General features: G+C 49.1%; 10 protein-coding genes across 10 annotated transcripts; 6 read left to right on the plus strand and 4 right to left on the minus strand.

The window, feature by feature from the left end:
- Positions 1 to 598: 598 nt before the first annotated feature.
- On the minus strand, positions 599 to 1,222 carry BABINDRAFT_9599 (uncharacterized protein; the record flags this gene model as incomplete). Its single annotated transcript, XM_019132994.1, has 1 exon — positions 599 to 1,222. One exon carries the CDS (start codon positions 1,220 to 1,222, stop codon positions 599 to 601), a length of 624 nt encoding a protein of 207 aa, XP_018983314.1.
- Positions 1,223 to 3,972: 2,750 nt separating this feature from the next.
- On the plus strand, positions 3,973 to 6,402 carry CTN1 (carnitine O-acetyltransferase; the record flags this gene model as incomplete). The annotated part of the gene is made up of 2 exons (XM_019131967.1): positions 3,973 to 6,000; positions 6,163 to 6,402. 2 exons carry the CDS (start codon positions 3,973 to 3,975, stop codon positions 6,400 to 6,402), a joined length of 2,268 nt encoding a protein of 755 aa, XP_018983315.1.
- Positions 6,403 to 7,332: 930 nt separating this feature from the next.
- Positions 7,333 to 8,140, plus strand: BABINDRAFT_177583 (uncharacterized protein). Its single transcript, XM_019131038.1, has 2 exons — positions 7,333 to 7,456; positions 7,505 to 8,140. The coding sequence occupies exons 1-2, from the start codon at positions 7,381 to 7,383 to the stop codon at positions 8,056 to 8,058; spliced, it is 630 nt and encodes a 209-aa protein (XP_018983316.1). The 5' UTR covers positions 7,333 to 7,380; the 3' UTR covers positions 8,059 to 8,140.
- A 970-nt stretch (positions 8,141 to 9,110) lies between these two features.
- On the plus strand, positions 9,111 to 10,208 carry ARO4 (3-deoxy-7-phosphoheptulonate synthase; the record flags this gene model as incomplete). The annotated part of the gene is made up of 1 exon (XM_019132465.1): positions 9,111 to 10,208. One exon carries the CDS (start codon positions 9,111 to 9,113, stop codon positions 10,206 to 10,208), a length of 1,098 nt encoding a protein of 365 aa, XP_018983317.1.
- A 42-nt stretch (positions 10,209 to 10,250) lies between these two features.
- BABINDRAFT_91160 (uncharacterized protein) lies at positions 10,251 to 10,539 on the minus strand. Its single transcript, XM_019132914.1, has one exon. It carries the CDS (start codon positions 10,449 to 10,451, stop codon positions 10,293 to 10,295), a length of 159 nt encoding a protein of 52 aa, XP_018983318.1. The 5' UTR covers positions 10,452 to 10,539; the 3' UTR covers positions 10,251 to 10,292.
- On the minus strand, positions 10,421 to 11,896 carry PRP45 (mRNA splicing protein). The gene has a single exon (XM_019129681.1). It carries the CDS (start codon positions 11,619 to 11,621, stop codon positions 10,536 to 10,538), a length of 1,086 nt encoding a protein of 361 aa, XP_018983319.1. The 5' UTR covers positions 11,622 to 11,896; the 3' UTR covers positions 10,421 to 10,535.
- Positions 11,897 to 12,069: 173 nt separating this feature from the next.
- BABINDRAFT_163042 (RNA-binding protein) lies at positions 12,070 to 12,709 on the plus strand. The gene has a single exon (XM_019129682.1). The coding sequence runs from the start codon at positions 12,090 to 12,092 to the stop codon at positions 12,579 to 12,581; it is 492 nt and encodes a 163-aa protein (XP_018983320.1). The 5' UTR covers positions 12,070 to 12,089; the 3' UTR covers positions 12,582 to 12,709.
- A 380-nt stretch (positions 12,710 to 13,089) lies between these two features.
- On the plus strand, positions 13,090 to 13,689 carry BABINDRAFT_163043 (E2 ubiquitin-conjugating protein). Its single transcript, XM_019129683.1, has one exon. The coding sequence runs from the start codon at positions 13,119 to 13,121 to the stop codon at positions 13,620 to 13,622; it is 504 nt and encodes a 167-aa protein (XP_018983321.1). The 5' UTR covers positions 13,090 to 13,118; the 3' UTR covers positions 13,623 to 13,689.
- Positions 13,690 to 14,354: 665 nt separating this feature from the next.
- ALA1 (alanine--tRNA ligase) lies at positions 14,355 to 17,582 on the minus strand (the record flags this gene model as incomplete). The annotated part of the gene is made up of 1 exon (XM_019129684.1): positions 14,355 to 17,582. The coding sequence occupies one exon, from the start codon at positions 17,577 to 17,579 to the stop codon at positions 14,454 to 14,456; it is 3,126 nt and encodes a 1,041-aa protein (XP_018983322.1). The 3' UTR covers positions 14,355 to 14,453.
- A 732-nt stretch (positions 17,583 to 18,314) lies between these two features.
- Positions 18,315 to 19,745, plus strand: BABINDRAFT_40283 (flavin monoamine oxidase family protein; the record flags this gene model as incomplete). Its single annotated transcript, XM_019131962.1, has 2 exons — positions 18,315 to 19,238; positions 19,302 to 19,745. The coding sequence occupies 2 exons, from the start codon at positions 18,315 to 18,317 to the stop codon at positions 19,743 to 19,745; spliced, it is 1,368 nt and encodes a 455-aa protein (XP_018983323.1).
- Between the last annotated feature and the right edge of the window lie 593 nt (positions 19,746 to 20,338).

Raw genomic sequence — 20,338 nt, forward strand, 5'->3', positions numbered from 1 at the left:
ATCGGGTAAAATTCCGCTGAAATTTATTAGTCGGATGAACACCCTCTAAAATGCGAATTAAAACCAAAAATTTAGATTCCCCGATCTGTTCAGACTCGATACTCTCAACCTTAAACCGACTCAGAGGCATCTCTAACCTGCAATCAGAACAAGGCTACATCGACCTAATTGCCATTTACACACAACCTGTGTGCAACAAACAGTCCGAATAACTTGCACAACATGCAATGGGCGTATTAGATACCATTTAATGCCGCAGTCACCGATAGTTGCCCCCTCAGTCTTACCTATAAAAAATATCGCTAGCGAACCGTATCTATTACTGGATATACCCCAATGTATCTGGGCCTTGTTTCCTCGAAAGTACCGTCTCTGAGAGCTACACAGAACCAATGGGGTTGTATTGAAACGAGCACGATATAAAAGGGGTAACAGGTGCCGTATTTAAGAGTCACCTCGGTGATTGTTACTCAGCCTTTCATCAATTTTCAACTGGTGGTAATACCGCTCTGATTCGGCCCTATGCAATCGATCCGAATTAAAAACCTTCATTAAACACGCATAGGGAGAAAATGGTAACCCTCTCAAAATATAGAACCTACCTCGAGCTCTTTCTCTTTTCCTTGCTCATCTTTTTGGAGAAGGTCTTGAACTTTTCCACTGGGAAAATATCGTCATCGCCGTCGTCGTAATACACGCTGTGGCTCTGTTCCTCGTCCACCTCCGACTTTGACGCCGCAGAGCGACTCTGCTTGTTTTTGGAGTACGTTTCCGAAAACTCAATGTCGGTCACCATCTTGTTTAAATCGGCGGCAGGGTCACATACTACCAGACCGGCACTTTTCCTACCTCTGGTACTTCTTCCCTTTTGCAACAAGTCCATAGACGCCATTTCGGCATAGGACAACTTCCGGTATTGGATATCCACAAAGTCGTCATCCACGTCGCCGGCCATGGTCAAGACACAGTCCGCGGGCGTTTGGAGGGCAAGGTTATTATCAGCAACCGATGGCTGGTGTGGCACAAAGAGCTTAGTGCGCCACCAGCTCGAGCGTGGCGGAGATGGGACCAGCGCCTGGGCCGGGCCAGTGGTCAATGCTTGGGTAGCGGTACCCTTATTGCTGATATCAACGACCTTGATGTCTGGGGTGGACCTGATCGAGTTGGGCGTGTTGGCGCTACGTTCAGCGGGCTTGGTGGCATTAGATTTGAATAAGAACATGATGGATTGGGTACGTGTATTATTTGTTTGTACGGGGAGTATTAGAGGTATGGAAGGGTGGGCTTTATAGTTGTTTGTTCGTGCGTAACCTCAGAGGTGTGAATGAGACGCGTTAGATTTGTAAGTTGATTTGTAAGTTGATTTGTAAGTTGGTTTGTAAGTTGATTTTACTTTCAATGTTACACCAACTTTTTTGGTGGGAATCGGGGGATATTTAAGGACTCACGAAAACAACAACAAACGCGTCTCTAGTTGCTCCTTGTGGAAGCCTCGGACTGGCGTCTCCGCAAAACAATGCATGCCTAATCGGTTTGGCATACTCGAATTGATAAGAACGTGCGCGCGCCTCTATCGATAAGAGATTGGGTGCATCCCGGCAAGGGCCGCACCGGGTCCGCTCCACAAACAAACATGTCAGTGACGCGCATCTGCCTCAGTTTATCCGGTGACACGTGCATGCACTAAAGTACAACCGAGGTATAGACTGGGCAATAAATTAGTCGCTAATAAATGAGAAAGGTGTCAATTTGGGAGGTTTATGCGGTAAGATTGATTTGCTAGCATCCTTCATCTGACCCCGGGTAAGCTTTTCTTGGAGGCTGAAACACCGTGTCACGCCTTGGCTCGCCCAATGCCGCGGCTCGCCTCAGGCGTCCTACAAGCCAATTCCACGCAAGAAATGGCAGCAGACATTTAACCTAATGGTGTCCTCATCTAAGTTTGTTACCGCTATTCTGTTTGTTTCAACTTCATTGTTCGAACCACTTCGAAACCTTGATGAAATCATGAATCTCTAGTCTTGATTTTGGAAATCGATGCTATACTCGTGCAGGTCCTATCTGGAACCTGGACACCTAATCCTGCGCTCAGAGATGCTTTAGCTGTATTGAATTGGTAAGATTATGAGTGAGCTCTACGGTGTATAACCTCTCCCAGATCCCTTTTTGGGGTCTCCATCTCATGGCCAGCACTAGAAGCATGTCAGACCTTGCCAAGCCCTCCAACAATTTCCAAACTCCTTTCTTCACTTCGGAGTAGAAATGTGCAATCGAAGGTTCAATGGCTAACCTGTATAACATACAATCTTGGTTCTGGGACGGGGAATTTCCATGCTGTAGGCCATATTGACTGGCACGGTGAGATAAGCTAACAATCATGATTAGAAAATCAATACTAAACCTTCAGTTTGAACCGTTTCAGAGGGTTGCAGGCCAGATTTTCAAAATAATGTATTGGAAATACACCCCAGCCAAACAGTGTGAGTCATGCACTTTCCAAATGTGCCCGAGAATATAGGGTAAATAGCCCACGTGAAAGCACTCCAAACCGGATGCCCCATATTGATCTGCGGTGAGATGTTACCACTTTTGAAAATAGCCGGGATAGTGACAACTGCGAACAACCCACGCGACGATACTTTAATTCGGAACTACCCTTTCCGTGAAACGTGGTCATCAATTTTCCTCATTTCGAAAATAGCCGAAAGTCATGTCGATATACACATCCCAATGTGTGAATGCTTGCCTCTACTGTGGTTGACCAACCTCAATGACGCCTTCACGCGTGCCTTGTGGACCAATTGCATGGATGGCTAAGGCAGAAAATAACAACACAGATCTGGAACGATGGGAGTGCCGTTAACAATGATGCAGGTGTCCAGAACCAGTTCTATACCACTATCAGGAATTGTAAATTAGGTAGAATGCCGCCAGTCGACTAGCGAAGGGCGCTGACACTGGTAGGCCAGTTCCAGTGGTAATCAAGCCAGACTCAGTATGCTTAGAATAGACCCCCAAAACCATTCTAATGTTTGTTTTTATTGGCAATAGCTTCTAATCTTTCAACCACAGGTAGAGAAAACCTCGAGGTCAACAAGAGAATAAGCCTCTCGAGGGGTCTTCAGCTTACTTTAAGTTTGGATCATACAGGAATAAAGAACCAAAGGAGACCAAACCTCCAACCCCGGTTGTGGATTTACGACCTTGCACGGACATAAAAATGCCTCAGAAACGGAGTAGCAAACATGGGGGAAATATTGCTGCGGACCAGCGGTATTGATAATATAGGCAGTCTCTCTGAATCAATAGGATTGCCTTTGTCAATGTGCCATTTTTATTTTTTCAGGCTCACTACCAATAAAATACGTGATGAGCCGGAGAGCATACAGGGGATATGGGTGTATTGTTCCAACCGCTTCAGATCTAACTGTCTGATACATGCGCATGTATTATGAAAGCATGACCCAAAGGTGCAAAAAGTGGACAACCGGATGCCCTCCAGAGATCCGGAAACAAACCAGCTGGTGACCATTATAAACTCATGTCCCAGAGACTGTTGGGCGACTATCCAATCATATTGCCATAATTTCTTTAGCCTGTTTATGTGAGTTAATAAGGCATGCTCGAGTTTCCCTCTGTGCGAGGGAGGGGTCACGATGTGTGGACAAGCGGGACAAGCGGAGGGGTGACCAGCGCCACACACCATGCCTACCCTGGGAGATTATGCCTAGACATGCGGCTAATGTGTGGCGCACCACGCCCGCCCATCCGGGTGTGTGACGCAGACCTTATCGAGCTCGTGGGTTATATTAAAGCTCGGCTCTACCCTGACAAATGTCTTCGCCCTCTTCTTCATCTTGCATAAATACCCAGACGAGTCAACCTCCCACGTTGTTTCGCCTTAGAAAGACCCCCAGAATTCGTCATACCCCCATTTTTCCTTCCCGCTCCATCTACTACAACTACAACTCCATGGCATCGACATTTGCATTTCAGAAGGACGTCCCGAAATTGCCCATCCCGTCGCTCAAGGATACGTGCAACAGCTACTTGCTGTACTTGAAGCCTCTCCAGGGGCAGCAGGAGCACGAGGCGACAAAGCAGGCAGTTGCGGACTTTGTGAACGGCCCGGTGGGACCGACGTTGAACGACAACTTGGTGCAATACGACAAGACCCAGGAGTCGTATATTGAAAAGTTCTGGTACGAATCCTATCTCAACTATGACTCCCCGGTGGTTTTGAATTTAAACCCGTTTTTTCTCTTGGAGGACGACCCGCGCCCGCTCTACAACACGTCGCAGGTAAAGCGTGCGGCGTCGCTTACGATTTCCTCGCTCAACTTTATCCGCAGCTTGCGCCGCGAGGAGTTGGCGCCGGACATGGTGCGTGGCAAGATTCCGATGTGCATGTATCAGTATACGAAGTTGTTTGGCGCGGCGCGCATTCCAACCGCGCGCGCGAACGAGGGCTGCCACATTACGATCGACGAGCAGTCGCGTCACGTAGTGGTGATGGCAAAGTCGCAGATGTACTGGTTCGACGTGTTGGACCACAACAACGACCTCATCATGACGGAAAACGATTTAGTTTTGAACTACCGGTCGATCGTGGAAGATGCTGCGCGTACGCCGATCGACCAGGTTGCGCAGCGTGCGTTGGGTGTCTTGACCACCGAAACGCGCTCCGTGTGGGCCAAGTTGCGTGGATCGTTACGGGAGTCCGAGGCGAATCGCGTGATCTTGGACAAGATCGACCGTGCGTTGTTTGTGGTGTGCTTGGACGACGTGGAGCTCACGGAGTTGGATGAAATCTCCACCAACATGTTGTGCGGGTTGTCGGTGTTGGAAAAGGGCGTGCAGGTGGGGACCTGTACCAACAGGTGGTACGACAAATTGCAGTTGATCGTGACAAAAAACGCCAAGGTCGGGGTTAACTTTGAGCACACGGCTGTGGACGGCCACACGGTTCTCAGGTTTGTCGGCGATATCTACACAGACTCGATTTTGACGTTTGCGAGGCAGATTAACGGGAATTCGCCGTCGTTGTGGAAGACCGAATCGCCAGATCCAGCCACCAGAACGCCGGAGTCGTTTGGCGAAAATGTCATCACCATTCCGCGAAAATTGGAGTGGCAGTTGGGTAGCCAGAGCGCGGGTGAGATCTCGCTCGCGCTCAGATTCGGAGAGACCAGATTGTCCGATTTGATCCAGCAAAACGAGTTCCAGGTGCTAGAATTCAAGAACTACGGATCAAACACGATTAAAAAGAGGTTTGCCTGTTCCCCAGATGCGTTCATCCAGATGGCCTACCAGGCAACGTACTATGCGTTGTACGGAAAGGTTGAGTGCACCTACGAGCCAGCCATGACCAAGTTGTTCCACCACGGGAGAACCGAGGCCATCCGAACGGTTTCCGAGGAATCCAACTTGTTTGTCCGAAAGTTCTTTTCTGGAAATGTCTCGAACAAGGACAAGACAACGCTTTTGCAGGCAGCTGCTGCGAAGCACTCCAAGACCACCAGCGCGTGCGCAAAGGGTTTGGGCGCGGACCGCCACTTGTACGCGTTGTACTGCATCTGGAAGAAGTACTACGACCCCCTTGCGTCGCCCTCTGGAGAGAGAGAGGAGCTCGATTTGGGTATCAAGGAGTCGGAAACCCCCATGTCTGGATCATCTACCGCGACAATCTACGACTCCGCCGACCTCTTGTCACGTATGCCGCTGATCTTTGCGGACAAGGGATGGGAGAGGTTGAACAATACAATCATTTCCACCTCTAATTGCGGTAACCCGGCCTTGAAGAACTTCGGGTTTGGCCCCGTGTCGGCTAACGGATTCGGGATCGCTTACATCTTGAAGGACGAGTCACTCACTGTGTGTGTGTCCTCCAAGCACCGTCAGACCGCTCGGTTTGTGGACACCTTGTATAACTACTTGATGGAGATCGAGAACGTATTCGCGCAGGTCGCGTCCGAGGCTGCTGTTCCGACCGCCGTTCCTGTCGTTATCAAGGCTGCTGCGATGAAGCCGTCAGTTTCAGAAGAGGATCGCGAGCGCGCGGAGGCCGAGGAAATTGCTGCCATCAAGGCTGATTTAGCCGAGCGTATCCGCGAGCAGAATGACCGATCCCGTGGCCGTAAGACGGCGCCTCCGCCGACCCAGAAGGACGTTCGTGAAGGCCTGGCTACCCCCGGTGTGCAGAGCCAGACGTATTTGAACTTGTTGCTCGGTGGGTACGGCTACTTTGATGTAGGCGATGATTTTATCAAGTCCAGAGGTACGTCGCCGGATAGGGCCGCCAGCTTGTTCCAGGGGCGGCCGATGGACTCGGCATTGATGGGCCATGAGAAGCTGAATTTGGTGGACGAGTTGGATCGGAGATTGAGGTTGGTTCAGCAGTAGGTGCGAGGTTGAGCCAGGTCGATGGTATCAGTAGAGGTGCATCGACTGAGATGTTGAAACCATCCAGGGTACTTTAAAGAAAGCATTTCCCTTTTCCTGTCATTGCATGATAGAAGTTTACTAAAAGCCAGATGTAGGTTTTGCAACGTAGATCTGGTTGGGTAAACGACGTATAAAGTTTTGAGTCATGTGTCTTACAGGTGAGGAAATTCAGCCTGGCCATAATTTCAACATTATTGGTGCCCTAACACGTACGTAAGGAAGAATGCTCTATCCTGGCTTAATCCGTAAAGCTGGATCCTGACTTGTCACGTTATTGTTAACCCTAGACAAATACTGAGCGTTTGGTGTTAGTAGATATTATTCATAGGTGGACTTTTGGCTACTATATGCGCTAGATGATCAAAAGATCGAGAGTGTCATAACCTTTGATCATAAGGACTATTGTATTACGCCATTCTAGATGAGGGGGAAGGTCCGGCGAGCCGAGGAGTGTCTGACGCACGGTGTGATACCCTTTAACGCACAAACCTGCAAGAACGACGTACTGACGTATCTCGCCCCATTTACTATTTCTAGCATCGGCAAAGCTTGAATTTTTGTTGATAAAGGCCAACTTGGTTTCAGTCAACAGATTATACAAATGGCGTATCTCACCCACCATACTACCCGAATTCATCCTCGTAGCATACAAGCCGAGCTCAGAGCCACATTCTCTGCTATAGACTGCACCACCGCCTATGCCATGCACGGCGTCTTCGTAGACTGTCACCCACTCTATGCATGATTCTGCTTCCCAAGCATGAATTTTCTGTCCAGGCAGCACAGCCGATCACTCTATGGTGATGCATGCCAAGGGTTTCTTGCACAGAAAACTCTTGGCATGCATTTCTGCCATTTCACCGGAAACTATATAAGACTACCCCAGCACTCGTATCTTCAATAGTAAGGGTTTTTCTAACTTGGCTCATACCTAACATGTTTATCCAAAATATCAAAAGAGAAGAGATTTTTAGAACCTCTGAGGGATTGGTAAAGAGATTCATTTACTACAGTAAGTATTACCAATGAGCCCCAAGGTATAGTCACTAACAGGTTTCAGCTAACTACAACTCGCTGTGGTACACATGGCGTTGGTTACTATTATTGTTGCTTCTCGTCCCCATCAGCTTCTTCGCAGTGTGGATGATGAGAAAAAGAAGGTTGGCTGCCCAGCAGAACAACGGCACTGGTGCCTCTTTCTACCCACCAAACGCCCCCGAGATGTACCAAACCGATCCCTCACAAGCCTACGGCCCCCAGGGCGCCTACAACCAATATCCCAACACCGAATATGGTGCTAGTAACATGAATAATGGCCCCCAGGGTACCTACAATCAATATTCCAACACTGAGTATGGTGCCGGTAACATGAACAATGGGTCCCCAGAATACCCGGCCACTGCTCAGCACAGGACAGATGGTGATAACTCTGACTACTATGGTAAGGCCGGCACTTACGACAACAAGTCGGCGATTAATGCCAATAACAATGCTGGGAATAGTTATGGCTTCCCAGGTGAAACAAACAATGTGAATGGCATCACTAGTGTCACCGACACTGGCGTGCAATACAGCCGGCCAAGTGTTCCTCCACCGTCCCACACCGAGTTCTAGACGGATAAACGTCAGTATCCGGTTAGATTGGTGGTTATATATATATTGCTTACTGTTATTGTTTAATTCACGTATTATTGATGGGCTACAAGCGTAGTTGCCTTTGAATAGGATACAAATTTCTATCAGCTAATTTGTATGCAAATGCACACGGATTGAATTATGACTTTTTCTCAACAAACCCACAGCTATACTCACTGGTCAGTGCTAAAGGATATTCACAATTCTTTCATTTTCGATAACCTACTACCTCCCCTGGTAGATGTATTTGTCTGGAGTTTTTTTTTTCACTCACTTTCTTCCAGTCTAACCCATTGCTGTGAGTCGCTAATGGCGTCCAAGTGTCGGCGACGTGCATAGCCGTGGCATATTCCTAGAAGCACATGTGACTCCTGAGTAGTGTATATAACACACAGCTAGTTTCCCCGCTACTGAGTGAAAAGTACAGTACAGAGAAACATCCAACGATGTGCGGAGTTAACCGTGTTGGAATTCCGTCTGCTCTTCGTCACTGTTAAGGCTCTGCTTTTTTCTGCTTTTAATTTATCCGCCTAGGCTTCGATCCACTAAAATCTGAGCCTTCCATCTTTATACCCATATTTCTATCTCCGCACAAGTGACCACCATCTAGGACCAATCCGAGATGCAAACTTCCCCGGTGGATTTTACCTGACAGCTGTAGGTCTTGGCAGATGCCACAGTAAGTTCCCGTGTCTGGCTCGTTCACCACAACAATTTACGACTCCGCAAAGTCATTTCTTCAATCACGTGATGTACGACCGGCTCATAGAGGCCGAAATCGTGCCGGGCTCCAGACCGAGACGGTGCTACGCACGTGGCCTCTAAACATATATGACCGATGACACATCTTTCTGCAGGACGCCGCGGTATTTTCAGAGACATATGAGTCAGAAAAAAAAATCCTCGGCCAAGACCTCCTGCATAAGCGCCTCTGGAGGCTAGCCTGAAAAACTTTCACTTATATAAACCACCTGTCTTCTGCGGTTATATACTTATCCGATTAATCCCCACCGATTACAATGTCCGCTCCTATGTTCCGCCATGATGGCACCAAGACCCCTAGCTTAGACGACTACGACGATGTCCGCATCTTGGGCTACGACCCGTTGGTCTCACCGGCGCTTTTGCAGCAGGAGGTCCCAGCCACGGCGCAGAGCTTGAGAACCGTGGTAAAGGGCAGAAAGGAGGCTTGCAACATTGTCTCCTTGAAAGACGACCGTTGTTTGGTCGTGGTGGGCCCATGCTCCATCCATGACTTGGACCTTGCGCTTGAATACGCCGGCAGATTAAAGAAGTTGGCAGTTGAGTTGGAACAGGACCTTGTCATCGTGATGAGAGCGTACCTCGAGAAGCCAAGAACCACCGTTGGCTGGAAGGGGTTGATCAACGATCCGGATGTGGATGACTCCTTCAACATTAACAAGGGGTTGAAGTTGTCCAGAAGATTGTTTGTCGAGTTGACCGACGCCGGGGTGCCTATCGCCTCTGAGATGTTGGACACCATTTCTCCGCAGTACCTCGCGGACTTGTTGTCCTTCGGCGCCATTGGTGCCAGAACCACCGAGTCGCAGTTGCACCGTGAGTTGGCCTCCGGTCTTTCTTTCCCGATCGGGTTCAAGAACGGTACCGACGGCTCGCTTGACGTTGCCTTGGACGCGGTCCAGGCTGCCTCGTCCGGCCACCACTTCATGGGTGTCACCAAGCACGGTGTCGCTGCCATCACTACGACCAAGGGGAACGACTCCTGTTTCGTCATCTTGAGAGGTGGCAAGAAGGGCACCAACTACGACGCTGAGTCTGTCGCTGCCGCCAAGGCCAAGTTGCCAGAAAATGGGGTCTTGATGGTGGACTGTTCCCACGGTAACTCCAACAAGGACTACCGCAACCAGCCAAAGGTCTGTTCTGCCGTCGCACAGCAGATCGCCGCTGGTGAAGATAAAGTCATCGGTCTCATGATCGAGTCCAACATCAACGAGGGTAACCAGAAAGTGCCAGCCGAGGGCAAAAAAGGTTTGAAGTACGGTGTCTCCATCACCGATGCCTGTGTCTCCTGGGAAGATACCGTTGTCATGTTGCAAGAGTTGGCCCAGGCCGTCAGAACCAGAAGAGCCTTGAAGAACCAGGCCTAAGCTGGCTTGGCGGGTATTTATGTCTGTATTTAGAATTTACGATTTACTATACGTTTATTGGGTGAGTTAGATGGCGAGGCCATTTTAGGTGGGTGTATGTACTATTGGTGGCCTTTTTTGTCCGCTACATACCACTTGATATCTCAAATCCTGCGGTCTAAACAGTATCAAAATACAGCCCAAATGGTATCTATAACCGTTAGTAGATGTATGGGATGTTAATTTTGATATTAAAAATGACATGATAATTTTGATATTAACGACATGTCAATTATGATATTAAAACTACCTTACATCATTAAACCGTTTAATAACCCCTCAGTCACGTTATACATCTCGTTCAAACTCCACAGGCCCCTTTTTTTCTTCGACTCCCAGAAACAGCTTCTTGGCCTTCCCCAAGCCCTCAAAGCGGCTCTCATCGGCAAATCCACCGGCGTCGTCCTCGCTAGCCTTCGGCCGGTAGATGTGACTAACGGCTTCCTGGCCCGCAAACAACGGAGCGTCGTATACCTGGTCCTCACTGTGCACCGCGTTACTTCCCGCAGCCTTGGAAAACAAGCGCAGATCAAACGCCAGCTCCATCGTCTTTGTCTCACCTGTGGCCTTGGCTACCCCAAGCGCGACCTTATCGGAGATATCTCTGTTGGTGTCCCGCGCTAGCTGGCGAACCCGCTGCTCACTCCCCATCCGTGACAACCGGAGTTCCTTTTCGGCCTGCTTACGTCTCTCAATATGGATCTGCTCTCTCCTCTGCGCCTGGTCCTGTTTATCGTCATCTTCCTTCGTTCTGACCCGCTTCTCCTGTCTGGCACGGTCAGCCAACTCCCGCAACCGCTGCTCCTTTTCACGCTGTTCTAGCTCGAGCCTCTGGTGCTGCAACTGCGACCGGATCTTGATCCCCTCTCTGGCCTCCCTGTCGGCATCGGACAATGCTTCCGCAAGGTTCGCAAAGTTGGTATTGTTGAGCTCTGCCTGGGACCTCTCCAACGTCCCACCGTTGTTCGCTGCGAGGCGCTGTTCGATGCTGACAGTGAAGCCCAACGGGTTCTTCCAGTGCGACACAGCCGACGGAATCCGCCACTGTTTCTGCTCCTCGGCCGTTGCAGGCTTGATCGCTTCTCGCAAAACCGGCGCTGGTGGTGAGGGGTCGCGGTGGCGGTTTTTTCGAAGCTGGTGCTTGGGCGGAAGCATCGGGTCTTCCTGGATATCCTGGATCTTGATGATCCGTTCGTTGGTGGTTGAGCTGGCGAGGCTATTGGAGGAGTACTTCACATATGTGCTGGCATTTTCAGCCATAGGGGTGTTTCCCATCTTGGCATCGATGATTTTTTGAAGCCCCGCCCGGGTGGCGAGCGTTGTGGCAGCAATGACATCACGCGGTGGTCGTTGGTACGGCTCGTGGGATCTCATAGTAAGATGATATATTGGCTAAGCAAAGAAGTTGGATAAAGCAAAGTGTGGTTAAAAATTGAGACAGAAGATGGTCAGGCGTGAAATGAAGCTCTCTTCGTCTACGCAGCGATATAGCAGCCTGTTGGTTTGAAATTGACGTTGAAGGCTCTCGGAGTACGGATGGCCTTAATGCTTTCGGGAGAACAGTGTATCTTTGGCACGTGGAACGTCAAGTTGTATGTAAGCTCAGGAATATGACAGATAGAGATAATCTGGATTGTTTATCGTAGGTCTGATAAAATATCTATGTCAAGTACAGACGGATTTGCGTTAGCGCCATAAAGCATTCAGAGGGTATATGTAGCCTGTATATAAAAATGCCTGAAAGTTTTTGTGGTTACCGCACTTCCTCATCGCATAAACCATTCATGTAGACTCCAGTTAACCATATTTGATCAAACTCTACATTCGATCAAACCCCACATCATGGTCAGACTCAAGACGAGATACATTTTGTTCGACATCCTCTACCCGGACAGCATGTCACCCGGGTATGCCTCGCAGAGAGACGCGATGCTTGTGCTCCACCAGCCAAGCCCGCAGAATATCAACCAGAAAATTCTAATAAACACGTTGCGGGGGATTATCCAGGAGTTTTTTGGAGACTTTGGGGCCGGAACGTCCGGAATATCGCTCACATTGAAATATTTTTCCAACAAAACATCCACCGGAATCATCCGTGTGGGACGCAGCGCCTATCGCATTGTGTGCGCCGCGCTCATGATGATCAATCGGCTTCACGACAACGATGTGGTAATGAGGGTGGCTCGGGTCAGTGGGACCATAAAAAAATGCGAGAACTACGCGATCAAACGCAATAATGAGATGACCCGGTTGTTGCGGGGCGGTGAGGCAGACGACAACCGGTTCCGCGACGATGTCATGGGCATCACCGACGACGAAATGAATGATGAGTGAGCTGATTTAATAAGTACTGGGTAGTTTTCTTTTAAATTACAAGAACCAAAAGAGGGTTAGAAATGAATATGGTATAGTTAGGTTTGATTCAACGTGGCATGTTCGTAAGAGTTGAGAATTTACTGTTTAGGTGATATTGCTAGTGTAATAATCTATAAGTGGTTTATTCATTTGTCACTGTGGATTACACCAGCCATAGAAGCGGTTAGATGGGATACGTCTGTGGACATACTCCGGAGCCAAGTACTGATGGTACCGCTGGCTACAAATTAATCAATGGCACGGCTCACCCTCACTTCGTAGTATCAAATATTTTTCCATCTTAGGTGTACCCTTCTGTAAAACAAAGAATAGTTATTTCTTGTTTTTTTACTTGCCGACTCTTTGTATCATCATTGTCTCCCAGTTTACATCGAAGCCTTCCGATCAGGGCAGCCTGGTCTACATCCTGCACACATCTTTCCGATCAGGCGACACCTTATCTTGAACTTTTAACACCTCACAGCTGTACCCTACCCTTCCATACCCACTCATCAGATGCCACCCCGTTCAACCGCCCAGCGCCGCTTACTTAAGGAATACCAGCAGCTTGCGCGCGATCCGCCGCCAGGAATCGTGGCCGGACCGCTCGACGAAGATAACCTCTTTGTCTGGGAGTGCTACCTCGAGGGCCCGACAGACACGCCATACGAAAACGGCGTGTTCCCGGCAACGATGACGTTCCCCAAGGACTATCCGCTCGCCCCGCCTACGCTCAAGTTTACCCCCGCACTCCTCCACCCAAACATCTACAAGGACGGCACCGTCTGTATCAGCATTTTGCACTCTCCAGGCGACGATCCGAACCAGTACGAGCGTCCCGAGGAGCGTTGGTCGCCGGTCCAGAGCATCGAAAAGATCTTGTTGAGTGTGGTGAGTATGCTTGCTGAGCCAAACTGTGAGAGTGGGGCTAATATTGATGCCTGCAAGTTGTGGCGAGACGACAGGGAGGGGTACGACCAACAGATTAGAGGATACGTTAGAAAGGCCATGGGTTTGTAAAAGTATTCTTTGTCGGCGTTTTAGCTTAGTCATAGTTCAATAAAATGTCGTAGAATGAAAAATAAAGGAAAGGTGGAGAACGTTTGGATTATGGAGAGTAGATAAAGTCGATTTCAAGTTGATACACGGTTTGGAAAGGAAGGCTTTTAAATGTGATAGTCTAGCAATTAATTGAAGCCAAGGACGGGATTTATAGAAGAGTGGATGCCATTTCTGAGAGATTTATCCTTGTATTTGTAAAAAAGACACATTGTGAGATCGATAAAACTCTCTCATAGTGATACCGTACCAGTTACGCCATTAAGAGGAATCTTCAATCTTAAGTCGGCACAACAATACTGACTTAAATCGGATAGCTATGACTAACCCTAAAGACAAAATGGTTAGTACCAAGGTGAAAACTTCATAAACCTGGTTCTTGTGGTTTAAGGGAACATGGATGCTATTATTTGCCTTTCCTTCAGGATTAATTCAAATCTTCCACTGTTCAATGTCTCCTCCTGCGTTATTTCCCTAGCATTTTTGAGCCTAATTTCCATTGGGTTACCAATTTAAGGACATCTCTTTGTTTATCTTCAACCATTGAGTATGGCATTCTTTTGACCTAAAATAGATTTTATTCACCTAGTTGAGCTTCTCCACTCGGCTGCAGGGTTAATGGTTCTTATTCTTTCACCTATAATTACTCGTATTCTATAATCCTTATCCAATACACATCGTTTTTGCAATCTTCCCGCTTTCCCATTCAACTTACTGTTAATCTCTCAAACCCGGTGACCGTATACTTTTGCACTCTACACAACCAATATATACAATCATAAATTAAGTTACTTAGATGGTCAACTTCTGGCTCAACAACTTTTCAACCTCAGCCACCGCCTCATCGATTCCCGCTACGTTTTCACCCATACCCTGGACAACGTTGCCCTTACCACCAGCCCTGCCACCGATAAAACCAGCAGCAAACTGGGCAACCTTGGAAGCATCGACACCCTTGGCAATCGCCGCATCGGAGATGTAACAACCATGGGCAACCTTTCCACCGGTAGCTTTGTCACCTGCAAACAAGTAGATGGACTTCTCCTTATTGTCCTTCTTCATCAAGTTGATCGCCTCGGTGAGCGCCTTCGCGTTGGCAGAAATTGGAATGTGAGCCACCAAGTACTCTGGGACGGTGCCCTCAACGGTAAAGTGGTTCTTGACCGTGTCCAAAGTCAACTTGGATTCAGCCTTCTGGATAGCCTTGACCTCATCCTTGATGGATTTGTCAACGGCCGCGAACTTGGTTTTCAACTGATTCTTGTCCAAAATGGAGATGGACAACTGGTTCAACTGGACACCCAACTCCTTGACCGCAGTCTGCTTGGCTTCGCCAAACACCATCTTGGACACGGCATCCAAGCTAGCATCGAACGCAGCGGCAATTCTCTGAACCTCGGCAGCCTCCTTACCGGAAACCGCCACGATACGACGGATACCCTTGGCAATACCGTTCTCTTCGATAAGAACCATGTGCTTGATTTCGCCTGTCTTACCAACGTGAGTACCACCGCAGAACTCGATGGAGTAGTTATTCCACTCGGCGTTGGCCGGGTTGGCCAACAAATCCTCGACTGGGACACCGACGGACACGACTCTGACCGGGTCAGGGTAGGTCTCACCGAAGACAGCTCTCAACCCAGTGATACCCTTGGCAACCTCCAAGGCAACATCCTTGGAAAAGACTCCCAAGTTCTTGGTAATGTACTCGTTGGAGATGGCCTCGATCTTCTCAACCTCTGACACGGCTAACCCGGCCTTGTGGGTGAAATCGAAACGCAACTTCTCCTGGGAGACGAGCGACCCTCTCTGATCGACAGCGTTGCCGAGAACGGCTCTCAACGCGTAGTTGAGGACGTGGGTGCCGGTGTGGTTATTCTTGATGGATAATCTTCTCTCGAGGTCAAACTCGGCAATGACGGCATCGCCAACCTTCAAGGACCCCTCGGTCAAGGAACCGGTGTGCAACACATACCCGGCATAGACCTGGACGTTGGCGACCTCGAACTGAGAGGCACCGTCGATGACAATCTTCCCGGTGTCATACTCCTGACCACCCTGTTCGGCGTAGAACGGAGTCTTGTTCAACAAAACACCAAACTGCGCGTCACCCGAGATTTCACTGACAAACTCCTTCCCGTTGTAAAGCGCAACGATAGTGGCGTCAGTGGAAGTGGCGACGTACTTGGAGGAGTCGTCGGTCTTTGGCACGGCAGTGTTGGATTCCAACTCGGCCAAGGCGTGAACGTCGAGCTTGACCAACTCACCACCCTTGGAGTTCTTGCCACCCTTCTTGGAGGCTTCCAAAGATTCCAAACGCGCCTTTTCGAAGGCCGCTTCGTCAATCTCCAAGCCCGCCTCCTCGGCCATCAATCTGGTCAAATCAACAGGGAAACCGTAGGTGTCGTACAATCTCCACACATCCTTCCCGGCAAGGGTCTTGGACGCGGAGGCCACGGCGGTGGCGGCGTACTGCTCGAACAACTTTTCACCGCGGTCGAGGGCCTTGGCGAAGGAGGCTTCCTCGTCATCGAGAATCTCAAAGATTTCCGCAGTGTTCTTGGCAACCTCGGGGAAAATGTCTTGGACCTGCTCGACCAAGGTTGGCACTAACTGCGAGAAGAACTTGCCGATCGGGTAGCCCATGTACTTTCTGGCGTAACGGGCACCACGTCTAAGGATACGTCTCAAGACATAGCCCCTACCTTCGTTGTTTGGCACACCACCGTCGGCGATGGCAAAGGTGAGGGTTCTCACGTGGTCGGCCAACACTCTGTAGGCGGTGTCAATACCGTCGACGTCCTCGGCACCGAAGTGGCCGGTGTAGGCTCTGGCACCGGTGATCTCTTGGATCCGGGCAAACAACGGCTGGAAGCAGTCGGTGTCGTAGTTGGATCTGACGTCCTGCAAGATGGAGACCAATCTCTCGAACCCCATCCCGGTGTCAATGTGCTTGGCTGGCAAGGGTCTCAAAGAGCCGTCGGCCTCGCGGTTGAACTGCATGAAGACGTTGTTCCAGATCTCCAACACGTCTGGATCGTCCTGGTTGACGAGGTGTGCCGCGTTTCTGCCGCCGATTCTGTCGAAGTGGATCTCGGAGCATGGCCCACACGGACCCTGGTCGCCCATTTCCCAAAAGTTGTCCTCAGCACTGCCCGGGAGAATGTGGTCCTCGGCCACGCCGGCATCCAACCACATCTGCTTGGCCTCCAAGTCCGCTGGCAAGCCAAGCTTCTCGTCGCCGCCGAAGTAGGTCACGTACAAGCGGTCGGCTGGAAGGCCGTACACGGCGGTGAGTAACTCCCAGGACCAGACAATCGTCTCTTGCTTGAAGTAGTCGCCGAACGACCAGTTACCCAACATCTCAAAGAAGGTGTGGTGGTACGAGTCGCGGCCAACGTCTTCCAAATCGTTGTGCTTACCACCGGCGCGGATACACTTTTGCGAGTTGACCGCGCGCTTGAGAGTAGAAAAGTCGGACGACGGGTCCACGGTCCCGAGGAAGATTGGTTTATATTGGTTCATCCCGGCGTTGGCAAAGAGAAGGGTTGGATCGTCGAACGGCACGACGGAGGAGGACGGCACAAAGGTGTGCTGTTTGTTCTGGAAGTATTCCAAAAAGGTCTGACGGACCTTCTGGGCCGGCCACTTTTGCTGGAGCGGGTTAATGGACATGTTTCGTTTGAATAAGGTGCGGAGCATAAAAGGGGCGTGAAAAGGGCCCGTGTTGCTTTGTGCCGTTTTGATGACTCTTCCGGCGGAAAGATAAGCATGAAAATTTTGGCACGCGTAAATTTTGGAATGGCCGCGTGCCTGAGCGTTCGAGCTAAGAGTATGTAAATTAGGATGAATGTTGGGGCAGGTCCTGTTTAGATATCCCGGGCTGCTTCCAGGTATTTTGTAACTTTGTGTTGACATTTTAGTAAATACATTTTATTGCATTGGTAAAACTGTCTAACATTGGCATCTCAGGCTTCAGGGATTTTTGGGCTAATTGCATGCGTATCAGGTGCAGGTGTAAGCGAGCATGTGAGAGCGTGTAGGATGATAAAGGACTGTTATACCTAATGTTTGGCTACATATTTTACAATCATTCTTAATCCTTTTAAATCCTTTTTAATCTCTTTTGATCCTTTTTAATCCTTTTTTATCTTTATTGTAATTAAATTCTATATGGAATTTTCAGCCGTCGTGGCATTTAACCCGTCTATTTGGTCAATCACGTGATTATACTGTTGGTATTTGCTAATACGGTAAATGAGAATTAAACATGTATTGTGATAAACCTTGGCTCACCTAAGTATGGGTTCTCTCTGTTATAAGATCTTTTGGGTAGCCATTGTAAGCCAGATACTGACATTCTCTGTATCAACTTAGCATTTCAAAAAGGGCCGTGATAATATTCCAAGCCTGAGAAAATCTGGCCAGTTGCGACACCATAGTCACACTTAAACCACAAACATTTCACTACTCAAATAGTATACTATCACGCTGCAGTTTAAATCCTCTTGGTCGTATAAGCATTCCATAAATCGCCCTTGTATTCAACCAGGGGACCGACCTCTGCTGCATACAACTTTCACGTGATCTAAGCCCTACATACAAGATATTTCTCCTTCCTCTCCCTTCTCCCTTCTCCCTTCTTTCCTCACCATGTCTGAAATACGTACCAAGGTCTGTATCATCGGCGGGGGGATTGCGGGGCTCAAGGCTGCCTCCGATCTCACCTCCTATGGAATTGAGGTAGTTCTCCTTGAAGCGCGGGACCGCTTGGGTGGCCGCATCTTCACCGACCGGTCGGGCCTCGCTCCATACGATATGGGTGCTTCCTGGTTCCACGACACGCTCGAAAATCCTTTGTTCAACCTGTCCCGGAGGAAGAGCCACTACTTGCACTACAACGATGACGAACCGATGATTTTAACCTCCTCAGGGCCCGTCTCCAGAAACGATAAACTTCCCCAGGTGCTTAAGGAAATGCTCCGTTTCAACGAGAGCAGGTTCTTTGAGTCGCTTGATGCCCCCGACCGTTCGTTGCAGAATATGGCGTATGAATATATCCACCAGCAAAGGGACTTGCTCACCGATACCCAGGTACGCTTGGTGCCGGAGTTGGTGCGAGACCTCGAACTCTGGCACGGCATTGCCTGGCAGTCGATGTCCGCAAAGTACGCCATCATTGACCACCAGGGGCGGGACAGCTACATGGGTAGTGGCTACGATACGATTATCGCTGACTTGGAGGATACCATCCCCAAGAGATCCGTAAAATTACAGGAGATTGTGACTGGCATCGAGCGGTCGCACGCTGGTGTCAGGGTGCATACCTCCTCTGGAGTGGTGCAGGCAGATTACGTGGTGGTCACCGTCCCCCAGAGTGTGCTTTCATTGGCCGAAACCGAAACTGGCGGGATTAAGTGGTTTCCTTCGCTTCCTAAAGCCATCACCGATGCCCTTTCGCAGATGAGCTTTGGGTCTTTGGGAAAGGTGGTGTTGGAGTTTTCTGAGGCTTTCTGGCCGAGCGAAGACAAGTTTCTCTGCCTTGCTGATCCAGACAAAGCTACAGTGCAGAAGTTGGTACAGGGGGAGCTAGTGAAAACTGCGGAAAAGAGTGTTGCGGCCCTAGTCAGCGAAGGCAAGATTCCCGTGCCGTGGGAATGGCCGGTGAATTTCTTCAACATGACTCTCATCTACGGGGTTCCTACGTTGGTTGCATTGCTTCAATCGCCTGTGACAAACTATGTTGAGCAGCATCCTACAAAGGCGTGGGCGTTACTCCAACCGATGGTGGAGCAAATTGCCCAGGCGTCAGGGTCTACGGCTACACCACCCACAAAGGTGCTCGTGAGCGACTGGAGCGTGAATCCCTTTTCCCGTGGCTCATACTCTGCTGCAGAACCCGGAAATGATCCCACCGATATTATTGTCCAGCTCAGTGAAGGTTTAAACAGGGTGAGGTTTGCGGGAGAGCACACCATTGGGGAAGGGGCTGGCTGCGTTCACGGGGCGTGGGTTAGTGGACAAAGAGAGGCGCGGCATATTTTGGTCAGAGAGGGATTAGTGGAGGTATCAGATGACGATTAATAAGAGTTTTAATGACCTTATTTGGGTGTGGGTTTATTCAGCCTCACGTACGCTTAACGTCAAAATGGAGAATGGGCTTTATGGATTAACCTTGTAGGAATGATTTCAAACAGAATGTTTCAGCTACAGCTTTTTTTTTTTTTTTTTTTTTTTTTTATGGTTACAGTTTTTCATTGAGTAGTTCAGAATTGATATTACAAAAACGAATGTCCGAGCCCGCTTGGTGGATATCAGAAATGCACATCTCTTAAACCACAAACCGTATAATTTTTCAATTGGGTGGAATTTCCTGTTTAACCCACGGTATTTATGATATACATTCCTAATCAGTATTAAATTAATACGTCAGTATGTCGCATGCAGATAATCATTTGTGTGTATTCTCTCGCCCCCATAACGTAAAGTATAGATTCACAGTGATATTCACTCCCATATCTGGATTTAACATCCCAATTAAGGGCTTGACCGACTGAACATGTCAACTCTATCCTTATGTTCAATTGTTTGAAAGTATCACAATGCAATATATCCTTTCAACATTTAATTACCCTACTGTTGCTTCAATCCAAGGTCAGATATTCTCCAGGGTGTAT

Source organism: Babjeviella inositovora (assembly GCF_001661335.1).
Source record: "Babjeviella inositovora NRRL Y-12698 unplaced genomic scaffold BABINscaffold_12, whole genome shotgun sequence".
Lineage (NCBI taxonomy): Eukaryota > Fungi > Ascomycota > Pichiomycetes > Serinales > Babjeviella > Babjeviella inositovora.

Excerpts from the sequence above, each read along its gene's own strand:
- BABINDRAFT_163043 (XM_019129683.1), top strand. The coding sequence starts at position 13,119 with ATGCCACCCCGTTCAACCGCCCAGCGCCGCTTACTTAAGGAATACCAG.
- BABINDRAFT_91160 (XM_019132914.1), bottom strand. The coding sequence starts at position 10,451 with ATGTCATTTTTAATATCAAAATTAACATCCCATACATCTACTAACGGT.
- BABINDRAFT_177583 (XM_019131038.1), top strand. The coding sequence starts at position 7,381 with ATGTTTATCCAAAATATCAAAAGAGAAGAGATTTTTAGAACCTCTGAG. Across the intron at positions 7,457-7,504 it reads AAAGAGATTCATTTACTACA|CTAACTACAACTCGCTGTGG; the intron begins GTAAGTATTACC and ends AACAGGTTTCAG.
- BABINDRAFT_163042 (XM_019129682.1), top strand. The coding sequence starts at position 12,090 with ATGGTCAGACTCAAGACGAGATACATTTTGTTCGACATCCTCTACCCG.
- PRP45 (XM_019129681.1), bottom strand. The coding sequence starts at position 11,621 with ATGAGATCCCACGAGCCGTACCAACGACCACCGCGTGATGTCATTGCT.